Consider the following 23,693-nt stretch of genomic DNA (forward strand, 5'->3'; position numbering starts at 1 on the left):
GCATTGCTGGACATCTTCCGACCACTGCGTCTATGATCCTCAATGTTGACCGTTTCTTTGTGCTTCTTCAAAATAGCTTGGACAGCACATCTGGAAACCCCCGTCTGCCTTGAAATTTCTGCCTGGGAGAGACCTTGCTGATGCAGTATAACTACCTTGTGTCTTGTTGCTGTGCTCAGTCTTGCCATGGTGTATGACTTTTGACAATAAACTGTCTTCAGCATCCTCACCTTGTTAGCTGAGTTTGGCTGTTCCTCACCCAGTTTTATTCCTCCTACACAGCTGTTTCTGTTTCAGTTAATGATTGTGTTTCAACCTACATATTGAATTGATGATCATTAGCACCTGTTTGGTATAATTGTTTAATCATACGCCTGACTATATGCCTACAAAATCCCTGACTTTGTGCAAGTGTATCTAGAAGAATTGATGCTGTTTTGAAGGCAAAGGGTGGTCACACCAAATATGGATTTGATGTAGATTTTTCTTCTGTTCACTCACTTTGCATTTAGTTAATTGATAAATATAAACTACTAACATGTCTATTTTTGAAAGCATTCTTACTTTACAGCATTTTTTCACACCTGCCTAAAACTTTTGCACAGTACTGTATATATATATATATATATATATATATATATATAGTGCCAAGAAAAAGTTTGTGCACCCCAATGACAACTATGGAAATTCCATAGTTTTACCATGATAGTCTTCTTGAATCAAAACCAGTCTTTTCTTAAATATCCAATAGGGTTCTGTGACGGAGAGCGAATGAATCCGAATCAAAAATCTCCCTCTCGACCAGTGAGGGCACTGTACAACAGGAGCTGCGGGCTTCCTACTGAACGGTTGGGCAGTTCATCCCAGGGACAGTCGGGAGCCGGCCATTCAGGAAGAGGGTGGTGTTACGGTACCTGGAGTCATCGCCCTAGTACGGTGAGCGAAGTTTCAGTCATGAATTGGAGGAGACGTGATTGAACTAGCTATCGGAGGGGGCGGGGCTTAGGGTACTTTAGGGGGACGTGACGCCGTAATCGTCTCCTTTTGTTGTGGTTAATGGGAGGAGACAAGGACGGAATCTTGAATGAAGTGTGGGTTAATTGAGGAGTATTGTGTTTGTTTTGCCAGACGGCTGATACGAAGCTGGAGCTGCAGCGAGAAGCCCGGACCTGAACGCGCATGAGCACCAGCACTCAGAGCACCGCACCTGCACCAGAGCACCCAGTTTGGAGACGTGTTTTTGTGTTTATTATTTCGGGACTGCAACCCCTTTGTTTTGTAGCTGGTAATACCCATTGCTGGGTAGAACCAGCTTTATTATTTTGGGTCCAGTTTTCACTGGCAATACCCATTGCTGGGTAGAGCCAGCTTTATTATTTGAAATCCGGTTTAAAAAGGGCATTAAAAGAAACCTGACCGGTAGACTTTGTGTTTGTCCTTTGTTGGAACACCTCAACTCACTTATACACCGGAGCACTACAAACCACTTTGCCACAGGTTCATATTAACTAATTCCATGTATTTTGAAACAAAATGATGTGTGAATTAGACAATGAGAAAATAAGATTCAGGGTATGTGAAAAAGTAAGTGAACCCCTGGTTTTATCAGCTCAATAACGGGGATAATTAGAATCAGGTGTTTAAATAATTAGGTGGATCTTCAGGGATGAGTTTGGGAGGCCCCACCCTATGTAAAGAAATATCAGAAACTTTGTGAGTTTGGTCTTCACCATAAAGGTGTGTGGAAACACGTCATGCCATGATCAAAAGAAATCTCTGAGGACCTCAGAAAAACAGTTATTGATGCTCATCAGTCTAGAAAGGGTTACAAAACCATTTCTAAGGATTTGGGGCTCCACCAATCCACTGTCAGACAGATGGAGAAAATGGAGAAAGTTCAAGACCACAGTCACTCTACACAGGAGTGGTCGTCCTACCAAAACCTCTCCAAGAACAAACCAGAAAATCATCAAGGAAGTCACGAAGAACCCCAGAGTAACATCCAAGGATCTGCAGGCCACACTTGCCTTGGCTAATGTGAGTGTTCATGACTCAACTATCAGAAACAGACTGAACAAGAATGGTGTTCATGGAAGGATAGCCAGGAGGAAACCACTGCTCTCTAAAACGAACATTGCTGCCCGTCTGAAGTTTCCCAAAGAGCACATAGATGATCCACAAGACTTCTGGAAAAATGTTGTCTCGACAGATGAATCAAAGGTAGAAATTTTGGCCTCAATGAGAAACTTTATATTTGTCGAAAACCAAACACTGCGTTCGAACAGAAGAACCTCATCCCAACCGTCAAGCATGGTGGTGGGAGTGTGATGGTTTGGGGCTGCTTTGCTGCCTTAGGACCTGGACGGCTTGCCATCATTGACACAACCATGAATTCTGCATTGTATCAGAACATTCTAAAGGAGAATGTTAGGCCATCCGTCTGTGAGCTGAAGCTGAATCGAAAGTGGGTCATGCAGCAATGATCCTAAACATACAAGCAGATCTGCAAAAGAATGGCTCACACAAAGAATTCTGCGTTTTAGAATGTCCTAGTCATAGTCCGGACCTAAACCCCATCGAAATGTTGTGGCATGACATGAAGTGAGCTGTCCATGCAAGGAATACCTCGAATGTCATCGAGTTGAAGCAGTTCTGTAAAGAGGAATGGGCCAAAATTCCTCAAAACCAATGTGAGAGACTGACCAACAGTTACAGGAAATGCTTAGTTGAAGTCATTGCGGCTCAAGGCGGTGCCACCAGTTACTGAATCTAAAGGTTCACATACTTTTTCACACGTGGATGTTGAATGTTGAATCATTTGTGGATAAATAAATGTTGAAAAAGTATCATATTTTTTTGTGTCATTTGTTTAATCATGTTACCTTTATCTATTATTATGACTTAGATTAAGATCTAATAACATTTTAGGTTTGAAATATGCGAAATATATGAAAATCCTAAGGGGTTCACAAACTTTTTCTCAGCACTGTATATACAGTATATATATTCCTTGTGTATTTACATATTGGTTCTTCCATCATCTCCAACTATTAAAGTTGCCAGGCATTGTGGAAATTGTCATTGTGCTTGTTTTCCTACAAGACTGCACTGAAGTTTGTATTCACTCAAAAGGTAAAATCAATTTGCCATTGGTGTGCATGTGTGCCAGAGGCAAAGAGCACTGTCATTATATATTTGAATCTTGCATTCACTTCCAGTTTTAAATCACTTGGGAGATTTCGTATTTTCAATCTTATTATGCCCCCAACGGTTGAGTTGTCTGGGAAATAAACACAGGAATATCAGATTGCTTTGGATTTATTTTTTTAATCTTTGTTGAATGTCTTGAGGTAAATTATGCCGTTCTTTTCTTCTGCTTTATAAACCATAATATATATATATATATATATATATATATATATATATATATATATATATATATATATATATATATATATATATATATTTAACAACTTGTATTTTTATAATACCCCTGGTCATGACAAGGGGGTACCAGTACTGTATATTATATCGGTGTTCAATGAGAGTGGCAATGTTTTTTATTAAAAGGCTCTTGTGGTTTAACTTGGAAGTTAAGCAATAATAAATACTTGGGTATGAACATTATCTCAACCCGTGGTCTTGTCCCACAATCCTTCACTATTGCCATAATGTAGACAAGTGTTATTTATTGCTTAGATTTTACAGTAAACATATTTATTGAAATAATTTAACTACAAAAGAAGCTGCTGGAATAAAAAAGTACACATACATTGTCACATCAGTAGCTGAAGAGACTCAATATAATATTTTGAATTCCAATATGAGTTTGCAGATATTGCAGTTTAACTGGTGAGTATTAAGAATTCAGCTACAGCTGGCAAAAATCTCACTCTCTGATTGGCTGTCCTCTATCCATCCAAAAGCAATTGAGGATACACAATTGAGTACACACAAACATGATTAAGTACACCATCTCAAGACAAACCAAAGAAGAACCAACAGATAAAACAGATACAGAGAAATTCAGCCTATTGTCTTTCAAATGTCTGACTGCCAGTGGAAGAAGCCAATGATAGCACTGTAATACTAATTCTAGTTTATAGTCTGAGGCAGCAAATACAGTCATGTGTCTGCGCAGAAGCTGACAACATGAAGTATCTCATAAAATAATTTAAATGTCCACACTAGCTATAAAAAAACACAAAAATCTTCAAACACTTCAGGTCACCTTATAATTATAATTGTTGATCATTTTTAAATACAGCATTGGGAACAATTGAGAATCTTGAGCACTAATGAATACTATTCACTGGTTCAATGGTGCCAGGTCAGTAATTATAAGTTGTTTTCTCTGTGAGAACATAATAACTATAAACGGTTGTAATTAACAACCATTTCTTCCACAGTGCCAATCCACACACTAATGTAAATGTTTTAAAAAGTCACAAAATACAAATGCTGAATTTTCCATTTAGGAATGTGTTATGAAATGTGTTTGAAATAGATGATTCAGCTGGGAATACAAAAGTGAGTTGTTGACAAGAATTGAAAGAAACTTGTATAAAGTTCTGTGTGTTTGAGCTCCTGATAACTCTAATTGTTTCAAGGCCATGCATTTGAAATATACAGTATGTAATATAGCACAGACAAATGAGGGGTGTTCTAGGAATTTGTCTTTTCTTTAGATAACCTAGCCTTGTATCATTTTACTAACCAAATCCACGTTTCTGAAAACCAAAATGGCTGTGGGTTATTCACTTTTTTCTACCACATCTTTACAGAAAGGAAGGAAAATAGTTTTTGACTGTAAAATTAAGCATAAAAAAATCTAATAAAATACTGATAATTACTCCACATGGTCCGTATTTAAAGACAAAATAAAAATAAAATTTAAGAAAGATCCATTCCTGTCCCAAAAAAACTTTTAAAACTGGTATTTCTGCCCCAATCAAAAAATCCTTTGACCTTGACCAGTGACGTCATAGGACGAACACCTTTAGTGTTGGACATGGCAGCTGCAATAGAGACAGACTAAGATGGCAGCTCTGATTCAGATTTGCTTTTGCTATATTCAGGAACAATAATGAAAGCTGTATGGAACAGCTATATTCAGATGGACTGATAGAGCCCTATCGCTTCAGGCCTTATGAGAGCGAAACGGATGAAATGGGAATATATATATATATATATATATATATATATATATATATATATATATATATATATATATATATATATATATATATATGGTAACTGCCAAGCAATGGGTATACAAAGGGAGAGCATTTGTTGTTACGAAATTGACAAAACTCGGGATACCTGTAAAAATAATTACCTTCTGGTTACATGCATAACCTGTCACCCAGACTTCAACCCAGTATGTCTCAACCATGGGGTGCTGGTTACAACATATTACCAGTATATTACACAGTATAGCGTAGACGATTCCAAGAAATGTCTGGATGAATATGTAAATCATATTTTCCACTTTTATGCTTGTTGCTTTATTTCTGTTTGCTTTTGTCTGTAGGTCAAGTAGAAGTTGTGAAACAAGCATGCTATTTGTACAAGGCCATTGCAAGATAGCTTAATGAATGGTATCTGAAATAGTTAAAATAAGATGACTTGTACAGTTTTTTAAACACAAAACCTGCATTAAACTACAGTTATAGCATTAGTCTTATCATTCCAATACTGATCAACATATATTGAATGCCATATGCATCTGTTATAATTATATGATACTATCTGTTTTACTTAAAGTTTTACTTTAATGTAATACAGTACATATCAAAGCTTGAAGTCTTTATATTATTACGTTATTCATACATACCCTACAGTATTTATATACTGATATACTGATAGTGAATGTAATTTTGTAAGAGGAAAAATGCCTTTCAAATGTAATGGTTATAATTGTGCAAGTTGTTTTCAAGTTGTCAGCAAGGGTGTCAATTATATCATTTTTGAACTGCCACTAAAGGGAAATGCATTACTTTTATTGACTAAAACATTTTTCAATGACACTAAGAGAGACAAGTTACTGAAAGCTATTCTTTAAACACATTTGCTGTGGTGTCCTTACTGAGAATTTAATAATTGTAGTGCTATAATGTTGTTGTCTCAGCTAGGTCCCATTTCTAAAAAAAAAAAATTAAATTATTTTTTGACAATTTATTCAGAAACTATATGGGTTTAAAGGACAGTAGTAATATGCTGTAATGCAATCTTCAGTCTGTCATGACTGAACATGCATGGTCTGTGGAAAAAGCAAGGTGGTCTCCATCTTAGAACAGTTTTGGAAGCACTGTCCTATGTCGCTTGTATGGCAATGTCTTGTTAGGGAGTATTTTGAAAAACAAAAACAATTTTCATTGGATATAGAGTACTGAGAGTTTGTTTTAAAACCCCTATTCTCATTCTACATATATTAAGAAATACGCATAATTAAATTTGGTCATTGTGAACTTGAGAATACCTAAGAGCTTATTTATGGTACTTATCTTTTTTCATTTTATAGTTACAGAAGATTCACACCAGATCGGTTCTAAAGTAGATTCTGTTTTTTTTTCTTCCAAATGTTGTTCAAAGACTGTGAATCAGCATACTGCATATATATGGTACGGCCAAAGACCGAAAATCGGCCAATGCTGTCGTTGGCCGTTGCTCTTGGGCTCTGACAACAGTGCCCGGTCATTGACGTCAATAGCTGCTCATTGTTGTTTTCTTAACATAAATATAGAGTACTTCGGACATTAACCGGCCATTGTCAACAATTCCCAGTGAATCTCAGACAGTGTGTGTAACTGTGCCAATCTGTAGCAAATATCTTAAAATGTGGGACAATAAGCATTCCACCTGCTGTCTTTTATTTTTAGAAGCAGTAAGCCTGGCCAGGCAACACTATTTGTATCCTTGAAAAAAGACTTCCTGGGTCACGCTTGTAAAGTTTGTAATCCATTGTAGTTCAGTCTGTATAGCTTATGGGAAGATACAAACAAGCTATAAATAACAACCACAAAACTACAATGCAGATGTGTTGTTACTGTTTACGCCTGTCCTGTTGTGGATTTTCATTCCCACGCCATGATCAGCAGGGATATTATCTCTGAAAAATCATCCTTCTCGATTTGGATTACTGGTGAGACTGAGATTTTTAATTTTGCATTGGGGTTTTTTCCCCCAGTTATTTTTAGGATTAAAAATTTTTTTTGGAGGGACTGGATATTTCGGGATGTTTCAACAAAGACTGGTTTATACAGCATTTAGATTTTCAGGATTATTATTATTATTAATTTATTAATTTATTTTTCCAGTTGACTCATTTACTAGTAATGTGTTTGTTATTACCGTTTTACTGGCTTTGTGTTTCAAAGCATATACATATTTTTGTTACTGTTCTCATTCTTTTCATTCCGAGCATTTTCAAATATTCTGTAAATCTTTTGAGTTTGATGCATTTTCCCATTTCATATTTGCTATTAAGCAGCTCTTCTATTTTCAGTGATGTGTATATTGTGTCTCTGTTTTTCTCTTATTTAGAAATAATAGTTGAGAATGTATTTGATTTATAGAGCTGTTTGTTATAAATTGATAGACAATCGTTTCTAACATGCTGCATGCATTGTTGTTCATTTAAATCTGTATAGTGGGTTCTTTTAAATATTGAATACATTTTGTTCAATAAAGCAACAAAGTATTCAACAATTGCTTATTTTTATTTATTTATTTAGTTTTACTTCCAGTATATTTTAGCCGTTGTATTCATGATTGTTTCAACATTGACCACCTAGTACTGGGCAATGTCATCATTGCCCAGTCAATTTGTTATTTAGATCTTTATGACTACAATGACCGATAAAATCGAATAATCATGTGAATGCCTGGTCAATGCTGTCATTGGCTGTTGCTTTTGGGCTCTGACAACAATGCTTGGTCATTGACGTGATTGGCCGACCTTGGACTTTGCCCATAACATGTACATTGGATTATTGGCATCAAGCCATAAATTGAAAGAAAAGCAAGAACATTATCTCAGCTTTATTTTACACATAAATGTTAGAAGGATGTGCTTACCTTTGGATAGTTCCAGACAGTTCAGAGGGGTCCTGTCTACAGAAATAAAATAATACAAATACATTAGTTCAGAAGAAGCTACAAAGCCATTATGAAATAAAATATGATTATTGTGAGATTAGTGCTGTAAGTCTTGTGAATTATATAGAGCAGCCTGTGCTTGCAACCTATTTCAAGCAGCAAGTCATGCATATGTGGAAAGGTTGGTATAATATGTTATTTTATGAAAGTAACTAGTGTATGGAAAATGCTAAATATAAGGTCTTAGAAAAATAGATCAATGACAAGAAAAATGACAAGTTCAACAAGTATGCCAAAGATACATTAACACAAAATAACAGACATGAAATACACAATTATATTTGTGTCTGGCCCATCTACTATGTGTCTCTGGCTCTGTGGCAGGATGCTACAAACTTTGTGGCTATTACTGCTTCCTCTCTCCTCTCACCCAGTAAGACTTGCAGTTTCTCCTCTTGGCTCTGCAGTAGAAAGCCCTCTATACTGTCTACTAGCTTGAGGGAGTATCTCTCTCAGCTCTCTATACATTTCACAGTGGAAGATGAAGTGGGTCTCGTTCTCAATCTCTCCAGTGTAGCATTGGGAACAGAATCACTTCTCTCTGTGTCTCCACTGTGCTCTATGTCTGCCCATTTCAATAGCCAATCTTTGGTCACTGATTCTGTATTTATTTAATAGGTGTTTGTTTTTGGGGTTCTTGATGATAATGAAATACTCTGCCAGGGTATATTCTATGTTGGAGGTGTAGTTTGTTTTGGTGTTGAATCTGTTCTTTCCAATTTTCTACCAGGGCAGAGTTAATGTTTTTTCAGTGCCTTATGTCTGATAGACATAGGGCTTTCTTGGATATTCATGCCAGTTTTTGAGGAGCGGGATGCAATGTATGAGTACAAAAATGATTTAAGTGCACTACCTGAGAATTTCTTTTAGGTGGAACCAGAACTGAGTTATTCTTTTCTGTAAAGGGATTAGCAGAGGAACTCTCCCCAGCTCTGCTCTGCAGCCGTTGTTGGGGGATTCTTTGTGTGTGTACAGGACCTCTTTACAGAACAAGCATATGATTTCTGTGGGGGTTTTATCCCACTTTGAGTAATCTGCACTCATGTTTGTACCTCAGACTCCCATAAAGCAGTACTGGTTGAATTATGCTGTCAAACAGCCCGAGTTACACTTTTTTGGGAAGATTAAATGCAGCCAGTGGTTTTTTAATGGTGTGGTATGATCTGAGAACTTTCTCTTTTAGTGTTTTGATTGCCAGATTGTAACCTCCTAATACGCTTGATGTGAGGCCAAGGTATGTGTATGAGAGGCTGTGGTCTATTTCTATTTCTGCTGAAACAGAATTTGAATTTTTTCAGGTTGTTTGGGGGCTTTTTTGGAACACCTTAATTTCGGTCTTTTTCAGGTTGATCTCTAGAGCCCATGTTTTACAGCAGGTCTCCAGCAGTGTCAGGTTGTGTTGCGGACCCTCCTGTGTGGGGGACAGATGGACCAGGTCATCTGCATACAGCAAACACTTCAGTGTGGCTGAGGAACAGGGCTGGGTAGATCATTGATATAAATGTTGAAGAGAGTGGGGTTGAGGTTCAGCCCTGTCTCACTCCTCTCTCCTGCCTAAAGGGACCAGTCTGCTTGTCATTAATCTTTACCTTACACTGCATCGCCGAGTACATAGATTGAATTGTCTCATATACTTTTCCACCAATCCCTGACTGTAGCATTTAGAGCTACAGTCCAGGGTGTCAAATAGAATCAAATGCTTTCTTAAAATCAATAAAGCAGGTGAATAGCTTGCCTTTGTTGGTACTATGTACGTGTTTGAGGATTGAAAGTGTCTCAATCTTTATAGATGGGGGTGATGAGCCCCTTTCCCCACTGCTTAGGAAAATGTCCAGAGTGCAGGATGATCTGATCAGGGCCACTTGCTTTTCTAGGTTTTAATTTGGAAATGTGTTCTCTGATCTCATCAGTGGTAATGGGGGTGTCTAGTGGGGGTGGGGGGTGGCGGTGGGGTGGTGGTTTTTAATCTCTCTCTCTCTCAACTGAAAAAACACCATGCCCCTAAAGCATCCTTGCTATTATGATTTACTGTCCCAAGCTAAAGGAATTTTAATGGAATCAATGCAGCCCTATGACACAGAACATGTTAGAGTTGGTTCACTAAACTAGGTTATACTCCATGACTCCATTTTAGGAGTCTTATCTTTTGTAAAACATTAAACAAGCAAATATTGCTTTGTGAAAATATATAAATATATGCTTTCCTTCCACTATAGGAACTATGTCTTAAGGCCAACTTGTCCCTTTGCTGTTGAACAAACAGTTCACATTTTACATTTTGTTTACATTACATAAAGGCAGTATCCTAATGAGGAAGAATTCAATTGTGGATTACTTTTCTTGCAGTTATTGTGAAGCCATGGAATGACCTATTCTGAAAATATTGTTTTCTGAAAAGACTGTTCATGTGACCTACCTTGCCTTTAATTAGTTTGTCCTATCACCCCTTGGATGGGCACATTTCAGTATTTATTTCTAAGCACATACTGTTACAAGACAGCATATCAAAAAAGACTTCCTTTATTCCTGTATACAGTTGAATACCATGTACTCTGAAGTACCTGAATTTAAGTATTTCCACTCATTAAAACACACTTAAGTCTTCTAAGAAAGAAAATGAAATCAGCCCTAGAGGAATGACACAGCACTTGGAAATGGCACATTAGGTTTAGTTTACCCAGATATATTTTAAGGGATAGAAAAATCATTGAGGCTACACTATGAAACCAGTAAGCCTTTGCAAAGATACATTAGTAAAGTGACAAATCTTGGAACAGGAGCTATAAAGCATTTTTAAGTAACACAAGGAAGACACAGATATTCATCATAGAGTTGGTGAAAGACATTACACATCTAAAAATACAGCTGTTGCAGATCATTAACTACAGCCTTAAAGATACAAATTAGAGTTTGTGGTATGATATTAGATATTAATGTTCTGCACAATAAATAATAAAAAAATAACATTTACATTTCTGCTTTTGCTCTATGGAGATGTCATCCAATTTGATGATGTTTCTTTTCTGTAAGCAGTTTAACAAGCTATCGTTAAATGCATGCATATGTTGAAAATGCACAAATGTATTTGACACATTTATCTTTATAATCGGTATTGGTCAACATGGTTGATGGGATATCAATGAATGCAGTGACCTTTCTAATACATCCTAGAAAGAGCACATCAATATTTTGTGTTTTCAGCAACCTGACCTTAGATACTGTAATGATTAGCTTACCTTGTAAATCAATGTATTTTGTTATAGGCTGTTCATCAGGGCAAAGGATAATGATCACAACTTACATATAACATAAATTGGCTCATAGGATGACAAAGTGAGTCCACTTAGTCTTGGTTTAAATAAAATGTTTAGTTTAGTAACCTATTTTCTTTTATTCAGTCCAATTATGTTCTTTCCAATCACCACTCAACTCTCAAGAGGACTGAAGGGGGTTGACCATTCCCACTGCCAAGCCAATGGCCTCTTTTTACCAATGAACTCTGCAGTAGATCTCGGCAAACTACAGTACCAGCCCAGCAAACCTAAACTCACCAGGCACCAGGCCAGTAGGGGACACTGTAGCATGGGGATGTGTAACAAACCCAAAGAGTTCCCCTCTGAAGATACAGCAAGGACACAAACATTCATTCTCTGATTGTATGCAAAACATCTTCATGACAGGTATCTTTTTGGATGTGCATGTATGCAGTACCATTGCATAAAACACATACCACATGTGTTTCAACTTCACTTGTGGTGTTTTAGCGTGGGTTTGAAGTTTGAGATGCTTTTTTTTTTTTTTTTTTTAATTATGTTTAACAAAATAGGCAGTAATAATTCTGTAAGAATATATAATACTGTAAGTAAGAACAGGAGCTACAGCAGATAATCCATACATGCGTGTTAGTTTCTATAATGACTAACCTTTGACACTTGGCACTTTGTTAGTTATTATTGATATGCTACATAATTGAACACAGTTTTAAACAAATTTAGCTGTAATCAAGAACAATTATAAAGCACTTGTTATTACTGTATGATTTAATGACAGCTTCAGAAGCCTGGAACATTCAGTTTAAAAACTGAATATATTTTTCTTTTCATTTTCTGTATAATATTTTATGACTTTTCCTAAGTTGAGGTAATGTACTTATACACAGAAAACAGAACCTTTGAGATGTTTATTTTTTTATATATATATACACACACAGTGGCTTACAAAAGTATTCAGACCCCTGACCAATTCTCTCATATTACCAAATTACAAATGGTACATTGAAATTTCGTTCTGTTTGATATTTTATTTTTAAACACTGAAACTCAGAATCAATTATTGTAAGGTGACATTGGTTTTATGTTGGGAAATATTTTTAAGAAAAATAAAAAAAAAACTGAAATATCTTGCTTGCATAAGTATTCAACCCCTGTGCTGTGGAAGCTCCCAGTTTGCAACGATGAAAGAAATTGCCCTAACGAGGACACAATTACCTTACAGTTGGCCTCCACCTGTGAACCATTAAAGTTGCTGTCACATTTTCTGGATATAAACCCCAATGTTGAAGGATCATTGGTAAGGCTGTGAATCTGAAGGAAAATGAAGACCAAAGAGCATTCTACAGAAGTTAGAGATAAAGTAATACAAATGCATAGATTAGGGAAAGGGTACAAAATAATATCCAAGTGTTTGGATATCCCAGTGAGCACAGTTGGATCAATAATCAGGAAGTGGAAGCTGCATCACACCACCCAGGCACTGCCAAGAAAAGGCCGTCCCTCAAAACTCAACGCTCAAACAAGAAGGAGACTTGTGAGAGAAGCCACAGAGAGGCCAACAATCACTTTGAAGGAGCTACAGAGTTCAGTGGCTGGGAGTGGAGTAATGGTGCACCAGTCAATCATATCAAGAGCTCTGCACAACACTGGCTTGTATGGCAGGGTGGCAAGAAAGAAGCCGTTACTCAAAAAGTACCATCTGAAAGCAGGTCTGGAGTTTGCCAGAAAGCATGAGAGTGACCCAGCTGCGATGTGGGAAAAGGTTTTGTGGTCAGATGAGACCAAGATAGAGCTTTTTGGCCAAAACTCAAAGCACTATGTGTGGAGCAAACCTAACACTGCCCATGCCTCAAGACACACCATCCCTACAGTGAAGTATGGTGGTGGCAGCATCATGCTGTGGGGATGCTTCTCATCAGCAAAGACTGGGCATATTGTTACAATTGAAGGAAGAATGGATGGAGCAAAATACAGGAAAATACTGCAAGAGAATCTGCTTCAGTCCGCTAAAAAACTGAAGCTTGGGAGGAAATTCACCTTTCAGCAGGACAATGATCCCAAGCACAAGGCCAAAGCAACATTGGAGTGGCTCAAGAACAAAAAAGGTGAATGTCCTACAGTGGCCCAGTCAAAGTCCTGATCTCAATCCCATTGAGAATCTGTGGCACTATTTGAAAATTGCGGTCCACAAGCGTCGTCCAACCAACCTGAACAACCTGGAGCAAATCTGCCAAGAAGAATGGGCCAAAATCACTCTGACACTGTGTGCAAAGCTGGTACATACTTACCCCAAAAGACTTAAAGCTGTTATTGCAGCGAAAGGTGGCTCTACCAAATATTAATGTGTGGGGGTTGAATACTTATGCAAGCAAGATATTTCAGTTTTTTATTTTTCTTAAAAATATTTCCCAACATAAAACCAATGTCACCTTACAATAATTGATTTTGAGTTTAAGTGTTTTAAAATAAAATATCGAACAAAACAAAATTTCAATGTACCATTTGTAATTCAGTAATATGAGAGAATTGGTCAGGGGTCTGAATACTTTTGCAAGGCACTGTATATATATATATATATTATATATATATATATATATATATATAATATATATATATTTCAAATCCTAATATTCTCTGCCAGTTTAATTTCTATTTTCAAATTTTTTAATTTCTAAATCCTAATATTCTCTGCCAGTATTGCAACAGCATCTCACTGGTAAAGTCATTCCAAAATGAGGAGGTCCCAGGTTGGCAGTCAAACAAGTTTCATCACAGCTGCTGGACTAAAAGAGCATAAAAGAGTAACACCTTTGCAAATAAAAACACTTAATCAATTTAAGGCTGTTTAAATTAGTTTGAAATGGCATCCGGTCAATATGACCCAAAACGTAACAGATGTACCTAAATTCTGAACATAATGGGAGGGTTAAAACAAATGGTAGTGATATCTGATGAAAACATTTACACACAATAAGTTATTGAGCAGATAACCCTGGTAAACTGTAGCCAAAGCACAGTGTTAAGATAGTGATGGGGATAGCAAAACAAGGCATTGGATCCTCTGATCTGAGGCTGCAAATCCCTTTGGTTTTAGTTCTGCTTTCTTGCTCTAGCTGCAGATACATGAATATTTCATATTGTTTATTTTTAAATCCTACAATTTGTGTCATGTTTGTGTGATATTGCTCAGAGAGCAGATGCATTTCTTATGCCCTGATTACAGGATTTGAACTTCATGTACACAGAGGATCACAACTTGTGTTTTTCATCTTCAGATACAAATTCTTAAAAATAAATAAATATTTGCAAGCGCTTGGGAGCTGGACTAAAAAATATGTATTCTTGTACCACATTCAGATAATTATGAATCTATTTGCATTTCACAGCTGATTCTATTAAATTCTTCCATCAATTTTTCAAATAAGTAATATGGTTATATTATTATTATTATTATTATTATTATTATTATTATTATTATTATTATTATTATTATTATCTTCATATGCAGTAAATGGCAGGTGGCTTATTTCACATCTCCAATTTCACTGGGTTTCCTGTGGAGTCAGCAATCTAATCTATAGAACAGTTGGAGCCAAGATGATGGTTTTGCAACCTCCTCCAACCAGCAAATACTTTCTCCTCTTAGTTGGCATTTTGTAATACACTTTCACAGTACCATAATGAAAGTACAAAAGAAACAAAGGCATTCAATGAGTGATTTAATTATTTCATTCAGGTCTAAGAAAGAAACACCCACTCATAACTGTGGACCACTCTTGTAGTTTAGGATGAAAGCAGGCCTGTAAACTAGATTAATATGCAGTAATCTTATTTTATAGTATAACACACTGAAATTATTCAATTGGTCTAGGGCAGTGTTTCGGTAAAAATATATTTTAAAAAGTTCTGAAATAGTTAAATGAAACTGAAAAACACAGTAGCAAATACAAATCATAACAAAGCAACTTACAAATCAGGAAACCTAGACACATTTTTAAAAGTCTGCATTGTTATTTTGTTTGTCAGATATCTTGCGATACAACATAAAACCTCTGCTGTGAAAAAAAAAAAAAACAGTTACTCAGCGCTTAGCCTATTATCTTTAGTGGTTAACTATCAACCCCCAAGCAGCACTCCAAGACCATGGGCAAGGGTACTAAAAACGAGGCCAATGTTTACCAATATCTCTTGCTAAGTCAGTTTCCATATTCTAATGATATTCCCAAGGGATATCTGAATATATCTGAATCCTGGACATATAAATTGCATACAGTGTACTTGATTAGAAGAAAGTGGGAAAGTGGATTTTATTTCCAGATATAAAATAAGCATAGAAAATCCCCTTGTATAAGATCCTGTAATAGGGGTCAAGTGGTGCCTTATCTCTTGTTTAGCATGCTTGAGCAAAGTCAGATAAGAAAAGTGTCAGTCGAAGAAACACAAGCTCTAATCACAACTCTAATCTGCACCCATTGACACAGGTAAAAAAAAAAAAAGGGGGAAGAAACAAGCCACTTATTTTTAACAGTGGATAAAGGCTGCTACACACCACATGCGATGCGGTAAGCAAAACTGTAAGTATTTTTCACGCGACGAGGGAGCAGCACTGGAGTTCCACAAAATAAATAGGATTGAATCTTATTTTTTGTGATTTGACACGCATCAACTAGAGCGTGGAGCAATCAGAGAACAGCTTCAATCAGTGTTGCACAACTTGGTCCTGGAGGGCCGGTGTCCATGCAGGTTTTTATTCCAACTTCGCCTTAAAGTATTTTACTGGACCTTATTAGAAGCTTAATTGGTCCAATTAACTAATTTAGGGTATGGTTAGGACAAAAACCAGGAGGGACACTGGCCCTCCATGGCCTGAGTTGTGCATCACAGGTCAATGCACGTGGTCCAGCAGGTTGAAACAGTATCCAAAATGATGGAGGAAACAATAATACTACCCAGAGCTTTATGACAAAGGTCATCACAATTATAAAGATACAGATTTGAAAGACAATAAGTGGGGTCTATTTCAAAGGAACTGGATAAGCCTGGTATGTTTGATTTATTGCCCTATATGTTGAAATACCGTCAGTGAAGGCACTCATCATTACTACATCATATTGACAAATATGTACCAGTCTCGATCATAGTTTTGTCAATAGCAATTTTTAACAGTTGTATAGATCTGGCAGTTTTCAAACCTGTTGCATTGCCTCTGTGTCGCTTCTGGTGTGTATGGTCATGTCACTACGAAAGTGTCTCGTTGCCAATTAAAAAAAACGCATCGTGTCTGGGGTATGGAGACCTTAAGACTGAAAAAAGGTCTGAACATTGAGGGAAAGCTGAGATTTTCAGAAGGAAGGGGACAAAATACAACAGATATTTTCTAATATTTAAGCCATAATTATAGGAAGCGTCACAATTATGAGAATATAACAGTGTGGATAAATATCGACAGAGACAGTTGTTTCCATGTACACTCAATTCTGGCTCTAATTATAGCTATTACAGGATGGACCATACTTATGTACTTATTTGCATGCTACAGTTTTTGTAAATTTTATTCAGTGTGTGTTAAAGCTTTTTGATCTGACCTTTTTGTCAGGCTGTGGATTTAAATAAAAAAAAGGGGAGCACCTTCCTATTGTTTGTTTATCCAAATTGTGCTATCACAGGATGACAAGATTTTGATTCCCCATGCTGTTGAATGACAGACAGATTCACCTTGTAATATAATATAAATTAAAATAAAGTTTTTCATTTACAATTTCTATAAAAAAAAAAAGACTTTGCTCTGAAATGCTGCATATGAATTTGCTAATGTAAACAAAAGGAAATGAATATAGGTAATGCATTCACTTACAAATTCTCTGACAGTGTAACATACACCATTTGCTGCTATGCCAAATATAATTGGTGTGTGGGGCTAGAGTGTCTTTTAATTCCTATCCCATAACTTTTATTCTTTTTTTCTATTTTAATTTACAGAATACTATATTTTATGGCACCAGGAAAGCTTGGCAGCTGCTCTGCCCTCAAGTGGTGTTATATCAGCTTTTATTCAGGACCCTTTTTTTAACATTTGTCTAATTATTTGCAGACTGAATTACAGTCAAATATACAGATTAGACAGATTAGAATGCTGCAATGCGAGTCACACACTGTCACACACTGGCAGACTGGAGGTCTCCTCAGCCTTAGAACATAAAAACCAGAGCTTTTGATTTTAATAAAATTATGATTTGTTTTTATATAGCTGTATCTAACTCATTTGCTTTATACTTTGCATTATGCTGTGCTTTTTAACAAACCCATGTTGCCTATGTGATAATAACTCACTCAAAGTGAGAGCTCAAACAGGTGTCAAACTGTCACTATCAGAGATTTATATAAATATGTCTGTGTATATGTGGTACTCCTGGTGCAGTTTACAATATGTGAAACAAAACAGACTTTCCCTTACACCAGCCTTGTAGTTTCAAACAGTAAAACCCTGGAGATTAGTTATGTTATGCTCAAATGATTTTGTTGAAAACAAGTCAGAACAGTGCATTAAAAAAACCCACACACTTTAAAACTAGCAATGTGCATGCAAGCAGGTCTATTGCACGTTGATAACATGTCCACTTGTGCCATTCAATGTGACCACAGCTTATTTTTCAATCAATGAAATGTGCATTGCAACACATGCTGTATTAGATTTTTCCATATGATTGCCTGGTGAATTATCACTTGTGGGTACAATCGATTCACTGCCTGATTTACAAAAGTGCCAAACTTCTGCTATAGAATAACACCAAGCAATTAACAATCTATTCTGTGAAGTGTATAGGAGGAGACTAACAAGAAAATGTATCATGCTAAAATAAAGTTAGTCCAACAACCAAAAAAGAACATGCTTGCAACAAGATTATGCTATACTGTATGTTTGTAATGGGAACATTGATGCGTCCTGTCACAATCTACACCATATAAAGAATATGCATTTTACTTTAAATATCTCATCAGGTCAGAAGTAAAATAGTGATTTTAATTTGTAAGGTGATTTGATTTCACTGGAACGTAAAAATATCTAAATTTGTCATGTGCATTGTGACATGATCAGCATCCCTAAAGCTTTTTTATCAATAACAATGTCACTAAATACCTGAAGCACATTTTTAATTGAACAAAGACACGATAAGTCCCACTGGGAAGAGCCATTTCAGAATTAGAGTTGGAGGTCCAGGAGTGGTTCAGATTTTCTTGTTCAGTAATTGCATATTAAGTGACGCAAATGAGTGCTCCCTGCCACATGTGATCAAAACCCAGATGTTAGACGCAGAGCGTGTTTTTTTTTTTTTTTTTTTTTGTTGCCACTGCATTAATGTTTTACAAATGCTCATAACACGGAGTCCAATTTGTAACTACAACACCAATAATTTACAGTAAGCACAGTTATAATTTAAATATTTTCAACTGTGCAAACACATGGAAACAATGTAGAACAAATTATTTCAATATTTTTTGTAGTATTCTGTGTTTAATCTAATTATGCATCTGACAGGAGTTCCACATTTTATGAGAAATATCAATTTCCAGGAAAAATTAATTCAACACGAATCCAGCAAAGACAGCTGTCTGTGAGATAATAGCATTGAGGTTGACAATTTCCAATAAACACATTTAAAAGTGCAGTGTAACACAATGCTGTGTAATCATTGTACTACGACAAACAGAATTCCTGGCGGTCCCATGTGTTTTTTTTCTTTTTTGTCCTCAGATAATTAAATTAGTTTTATAGCAGTTTTCATGATTGTAGAACAGAGGGAGGCCAACATCAGTTTTTGGCAAACTCTGAAGAATCAGGATAAAATGTACTTTTTTGGCAAGATTAGATACATGTAATGCATCCAAAACAATGAGCTAATGCTTTACTAACCGATGCATAACCAAAGAACCTCAACATAGCTGGAATATTTTGACTGTGATGAGATGTTAATAGATTCTTTTCAGATTCCTTTTTTTTTGCATAATTTAATGTAGGCAAATATTAAAGCAGTGTGGAATCATATACAGTTTTCATTCTGTAATCAATCTTAATCATCTTATGTGATTCAATGTCTACACATTGAGCCAACATCTCTGATTAAGTATATGCAGGTGAAAGGCCAAGGTAATATTTAAGTACTTGATGCTGCCCAAGTGCATTAATATGTTTCCAAGGAAACAGATGTGTCCACTGGTAAGAGATAAGGACACAGCTTATTTTCTGTAATCAATCCCCAGCAAAGCATAACATGTTAAAAATGTGTGTGCGGTCACACAGAGCATTACATATGTTGCACTTGGTTTCCATATTTGTCTTCCGCAATGTTTCTTTGGAATGGCTTTCACAATGCTATTGGTTATCAATGTATTGCTTCCTCAACTGGTGGACTGAGATTTTAATAATTTGAAACACCATGTAAGTAGTTTCATGGTAAGGATAGTTTTCATATTTGGTTTCAAGAATGTATCACATTGTATGTTCTACAGAGGGATAGTACTCTATGTATGAAGTTTGTTTATGTTGGAATTTTTTTTTTTTTTTTACAGCATTTTTCACAGTATTATATTTTACTGAAATAAATAATATAAGTAATCTTGAATTAAATTGTATGAAAGCTTTTACTAGTTTTGTTTATTTTTTATATGGCACTTAAAACATTTCCTTGACACCACCCTTTGATCTTTTGATTGATTAATTCTACCAATCATCTAACTAAAAGTAGCTGAGTGGCTTTGAAGAGAAGGGGAGTGCCGGGAAGATATATTGTTGATTAACAACTCCACAGTTTGTGTTATGAATCCACAGAAAAATCAGAATAATTAAACAGTGATGTGAATACCATTTTATTACGCAACAATCATTTCAACAATTAATTATAGTATTACATATTTCAAACGTAACACTTAGAAAAGGGCTTGTGGCTTCAGTTTAGTATTTCATATTGTTTGCTAAAAGTAATATATTAACATAACGTAAAAAGGTTTTTATAATTACAAATTCATTTCTATATAAACACCCCCTTCTAATTTTTATTTCACTATCTTCTGGACAGGTTCAGGAACAACAACAATTTCATCACCTCTTAGTAAATCTCCATCAATTACACAGACGTTAGATTTAAACATAGTTTTTGCATTTCTTTTGTTCACCCATTGTTCAAACATTCTTACAGCCCACTTACATTTTCGAGTACTTCTCGATAATCAATTGCTGGCAATGATATTCAGGTCTTCGTCTGTTTTAGGTTTGTCAAAACGATCAATAACTTTACTCTCCATTGCTGTTTCACCTTTGTTTTTTCCATTTTTATTTTTCTAATGCCACTTTCATGTTCTACATCTAAAACACAGTCCTCACAAGTATCTTCACTTACAACAGACACTTTTCAAACTCAAACTATGAGGAACTCATGTCAACATTCCCACAATATGAGGAACAACCATTTCAACTGTTTGAACTAAGCGTAACAAAAGAGCAAAAACCAAATCCAACTACCAAATTAACAATCAATTAAATCTCATTATCGATCGGCACTCAAAACAGTACATTATTTTTACCAATTCAACACTTATTGTTGTTTATCCTTTATATATTTAGGTTTAGTTTCAACATTATAAAGGCCATAGCCAGATGTAGGACACAAATCCATAGAAACGGAAGGTAGTATTACACAACAATACAGAGTCTTTAATGTAAGAAAATAATTCCATCCATTTCTCACTCCCTTTAGCTACATAAGTCTTAAATGTGTAGTTTTGAAAGACTAGCACATGTTATAGCACACATGCATTTTCATTTAAACACATATCTGCTAATACTTTGGGTTAAAGAAAGCTCTCAGTTTCTGTGCCTTATTCACTTATCTGCTGAGACTTGTACTTCCTGGATCATTTCTCCACAGAAATGTCTTATGGCTCAAAGCATATTACTAGCTGAAAACATATCAGTCAATAGGGAAAGCACCTGACTGGTTATTGACAGGAAAGAAGACAGTAAAGGGGTGGTGACAGTTTCACTCTCCAGGTATAATGACACAGGAAGTGCAAGACTGTCTAAAATTATGGCTTGAGAACAAAGATTTATTTAACCTAGTGCAGTACCATGTGTTCCATAAAACTTGTTTCCTTCAAAAATGTTTATTTGAGACATTTAGAATAAGTTATTGTGTATGGCGTAGACATCTTATGGAACTATTTTGTTAGCTAATTACTTTAAGGGTAGACGGTAGGTTTTGATTTAAAACAGTTTGTTGAAACTCTGGAATAAGGTTGAACAATAGGTGATATCAAATATGACATAATTAATTTTTGAGGTGGCAGAGATATTGTTAAATGAAAATACGAACAGTATTTTGAATGGTTTTTATCAGCTTGAACTTTTAGAACCAAGGACAATTGAGCACACACATTTTCTGTTGCTGCTTGGCATACAGCAAGAAATACAGTACACTATGCAAAGAAATGGTTTGGTGTTAAAAAACTTTCAATTGCCCTATGGAATGATAAAGTACATGCCCACAACAACATATTGCACAATATAAAAAAACAAAAAGGAAAAAGAGCAATTCATGGATTTTCTTTCAAAGACAAATAGTGAAAAACTGTTTACAATTCCAAATCCCATACCTTGTCAAGCATTCAATTCAAGGCAGAGTCCAGAGTAATGCAAAATACTGCTGGTCTTTGGGTTTTAAACTCTGATAACTTTAATTAGCAATAATATTCATAAGGGGTTAACATGCTGCCCTGCATCTGAAATGTGGCATGCTTATCACTCTTTAGAGAAATAAGAAAATTAATGTTTTCTTGTTACCATCCTTACTCATTGACATTTACAAATATAATAAATTAGGATAGTCTAATCTCCAAACAAAACATTAAAACACCTAGTTTCAGTTTAACAATATAGCCATCATATGAAATGGAGAAAGTCCCATGTAGGGTTAGCAGTAATTGGTCTTATAACTCAATGGCAGTAAAGTTGGAAAAAAAAATGTAATCTTGAGACAGTTGTATTGCTTAGCTCATTGAAGCAACATTAGCAATATTAGAACACTGACCCAGAAATACAGCATTCAGCAACAACTAGAAGTTGTAGCACCTCTCCACGCAAGCGGCTGTCAGAGCTGAGTGGAGCAGAAACCTGGCCCTAAACAGTAAAAGCAATATTAGACATAGGTGCCCATGAGAAATCATGCTGAACTATGGCTTAGTTAATCTAGGCTATGCAAAGCCCCAGATGCAGACCATGCTTTTAACACTACGTCCTTTTCAGGAAGTATTTGGTTGATGAACAACTTGCCTTAGCATGTGCCTTATGGCTAACACCACCTCGAGCCGTCAAGAATTGAGGCTCCTACACATGTTGATTAGCCATATTTTAATGTGAAGAGGTTTCTGATGATTATACTGTAGCAGATTCAATGTTGATTTACCACAACCTTCTGAAGGCTGTTGGTTCTTTTACAATATGTAAGCATTTATTTTAGTTGTTGTAACAACACTTTAACTTTACCCAGTGACTGAATTCATGGATATTTTCTTCAAAATATTTATATTGTTTAAAGTCAGTAAGGCAATGTACTTTTTTCTGCATCCAGCTGTTACTTATGTGTTTACTGTGTTTATGCTGGGTTTAAACAGCTGGTATACATTATTATGGTTAAAGTTTATAATATGTAAAATAAATTAATAATGCAAAATAATGATACCATTGGAAGATAGTGTTATGTAGTTCTCCCCTTCCTAGCACCAAGGAACAGATTTCTAATGTTCATTCAGAGAGAATGAATATGTTCAAAAATGTATTTGCATACATCTGCATAGCTAATTTGGTTGCACTTGATGCCTTTATAAAATAAAATAAAATAAAATAAAAAAAAAATAATAATAAAAAACATTAAATACCTTGTAGCTCTGTTATTCACTCTTAGGAAATGATAATATTCGTTTAAAGCAGTTTCAATAATATTGGGCTAGGTGATTAAAGTTGCACACCAGACTGCAGAACAGAGGATTTGCTGGAATCAAATGTCTGAAAGATCAAAGTTTTTTTTTTTTTAGTTTAAAAATATGTTTGCCCAATTACACTGTGATAACCAGTGACGCCTTAAGGCATGGGCAAACGGGACACAAGCCCAAGGACCCCAGCGGTGATGTATAAAAACATCGTCCAATCTATGAAGTCATATATACATGACCCGAGAGGCCGCTTCGGTGAATATGAATCCAAAACAAAGG

The 23,693-nt window shown here is 35.8% G+C and overlaps 1 protein-coding gene across 7 annotated transcripts in view; it reads right to left on the reverse strand.

Moving 5' to 3' along the window:
• Positions 1-23,693, reverse strand: part of LOC121319852 (CUGBP Elav-like family member 2) — a 168,107-nt gene that overhangs the window by 110,266 nt on the left and 34,148 nt on the right. For 6 of the 7 annotated variants that reach the window (XM_041257732.1, XM_041257727.1, XM_041257733.1 and 3 more), the window contains exon 2: positions 8,080-8,115. The exons of the other annotated variant lie outside the window; for it this stretch is intronic. Coding sequence is in view for 5 of the 6 variants with exons in the window: in XM_041257727.1 (XP_041113661.1) it covers positions 8,080-8,115 (36 nt within the window). In the remaining variant the exon portion in view is untranslated. The remainder of the gene's footprint in view (positions 1-8,079; positions 8,116-23,693) is intronic. 7 annotated transcript variants of the gene reach the window in all.

Source organism: Polyodon spathula, chromosome 8 (assembly GCF_017654505.1).
Source record: "Polyodon spathula isolate WHYD16114869_AA chromosome 8, ASM1765450v1, whole genome shotgun sequence".
NCBI classification, from domain to species: domain Eukaryota; kingdom Metazoa; phylum Chordata; class Actinopteri; order Acipenseriformes; family Polyodontidae; genus Polyodon; species Polyodon spathula.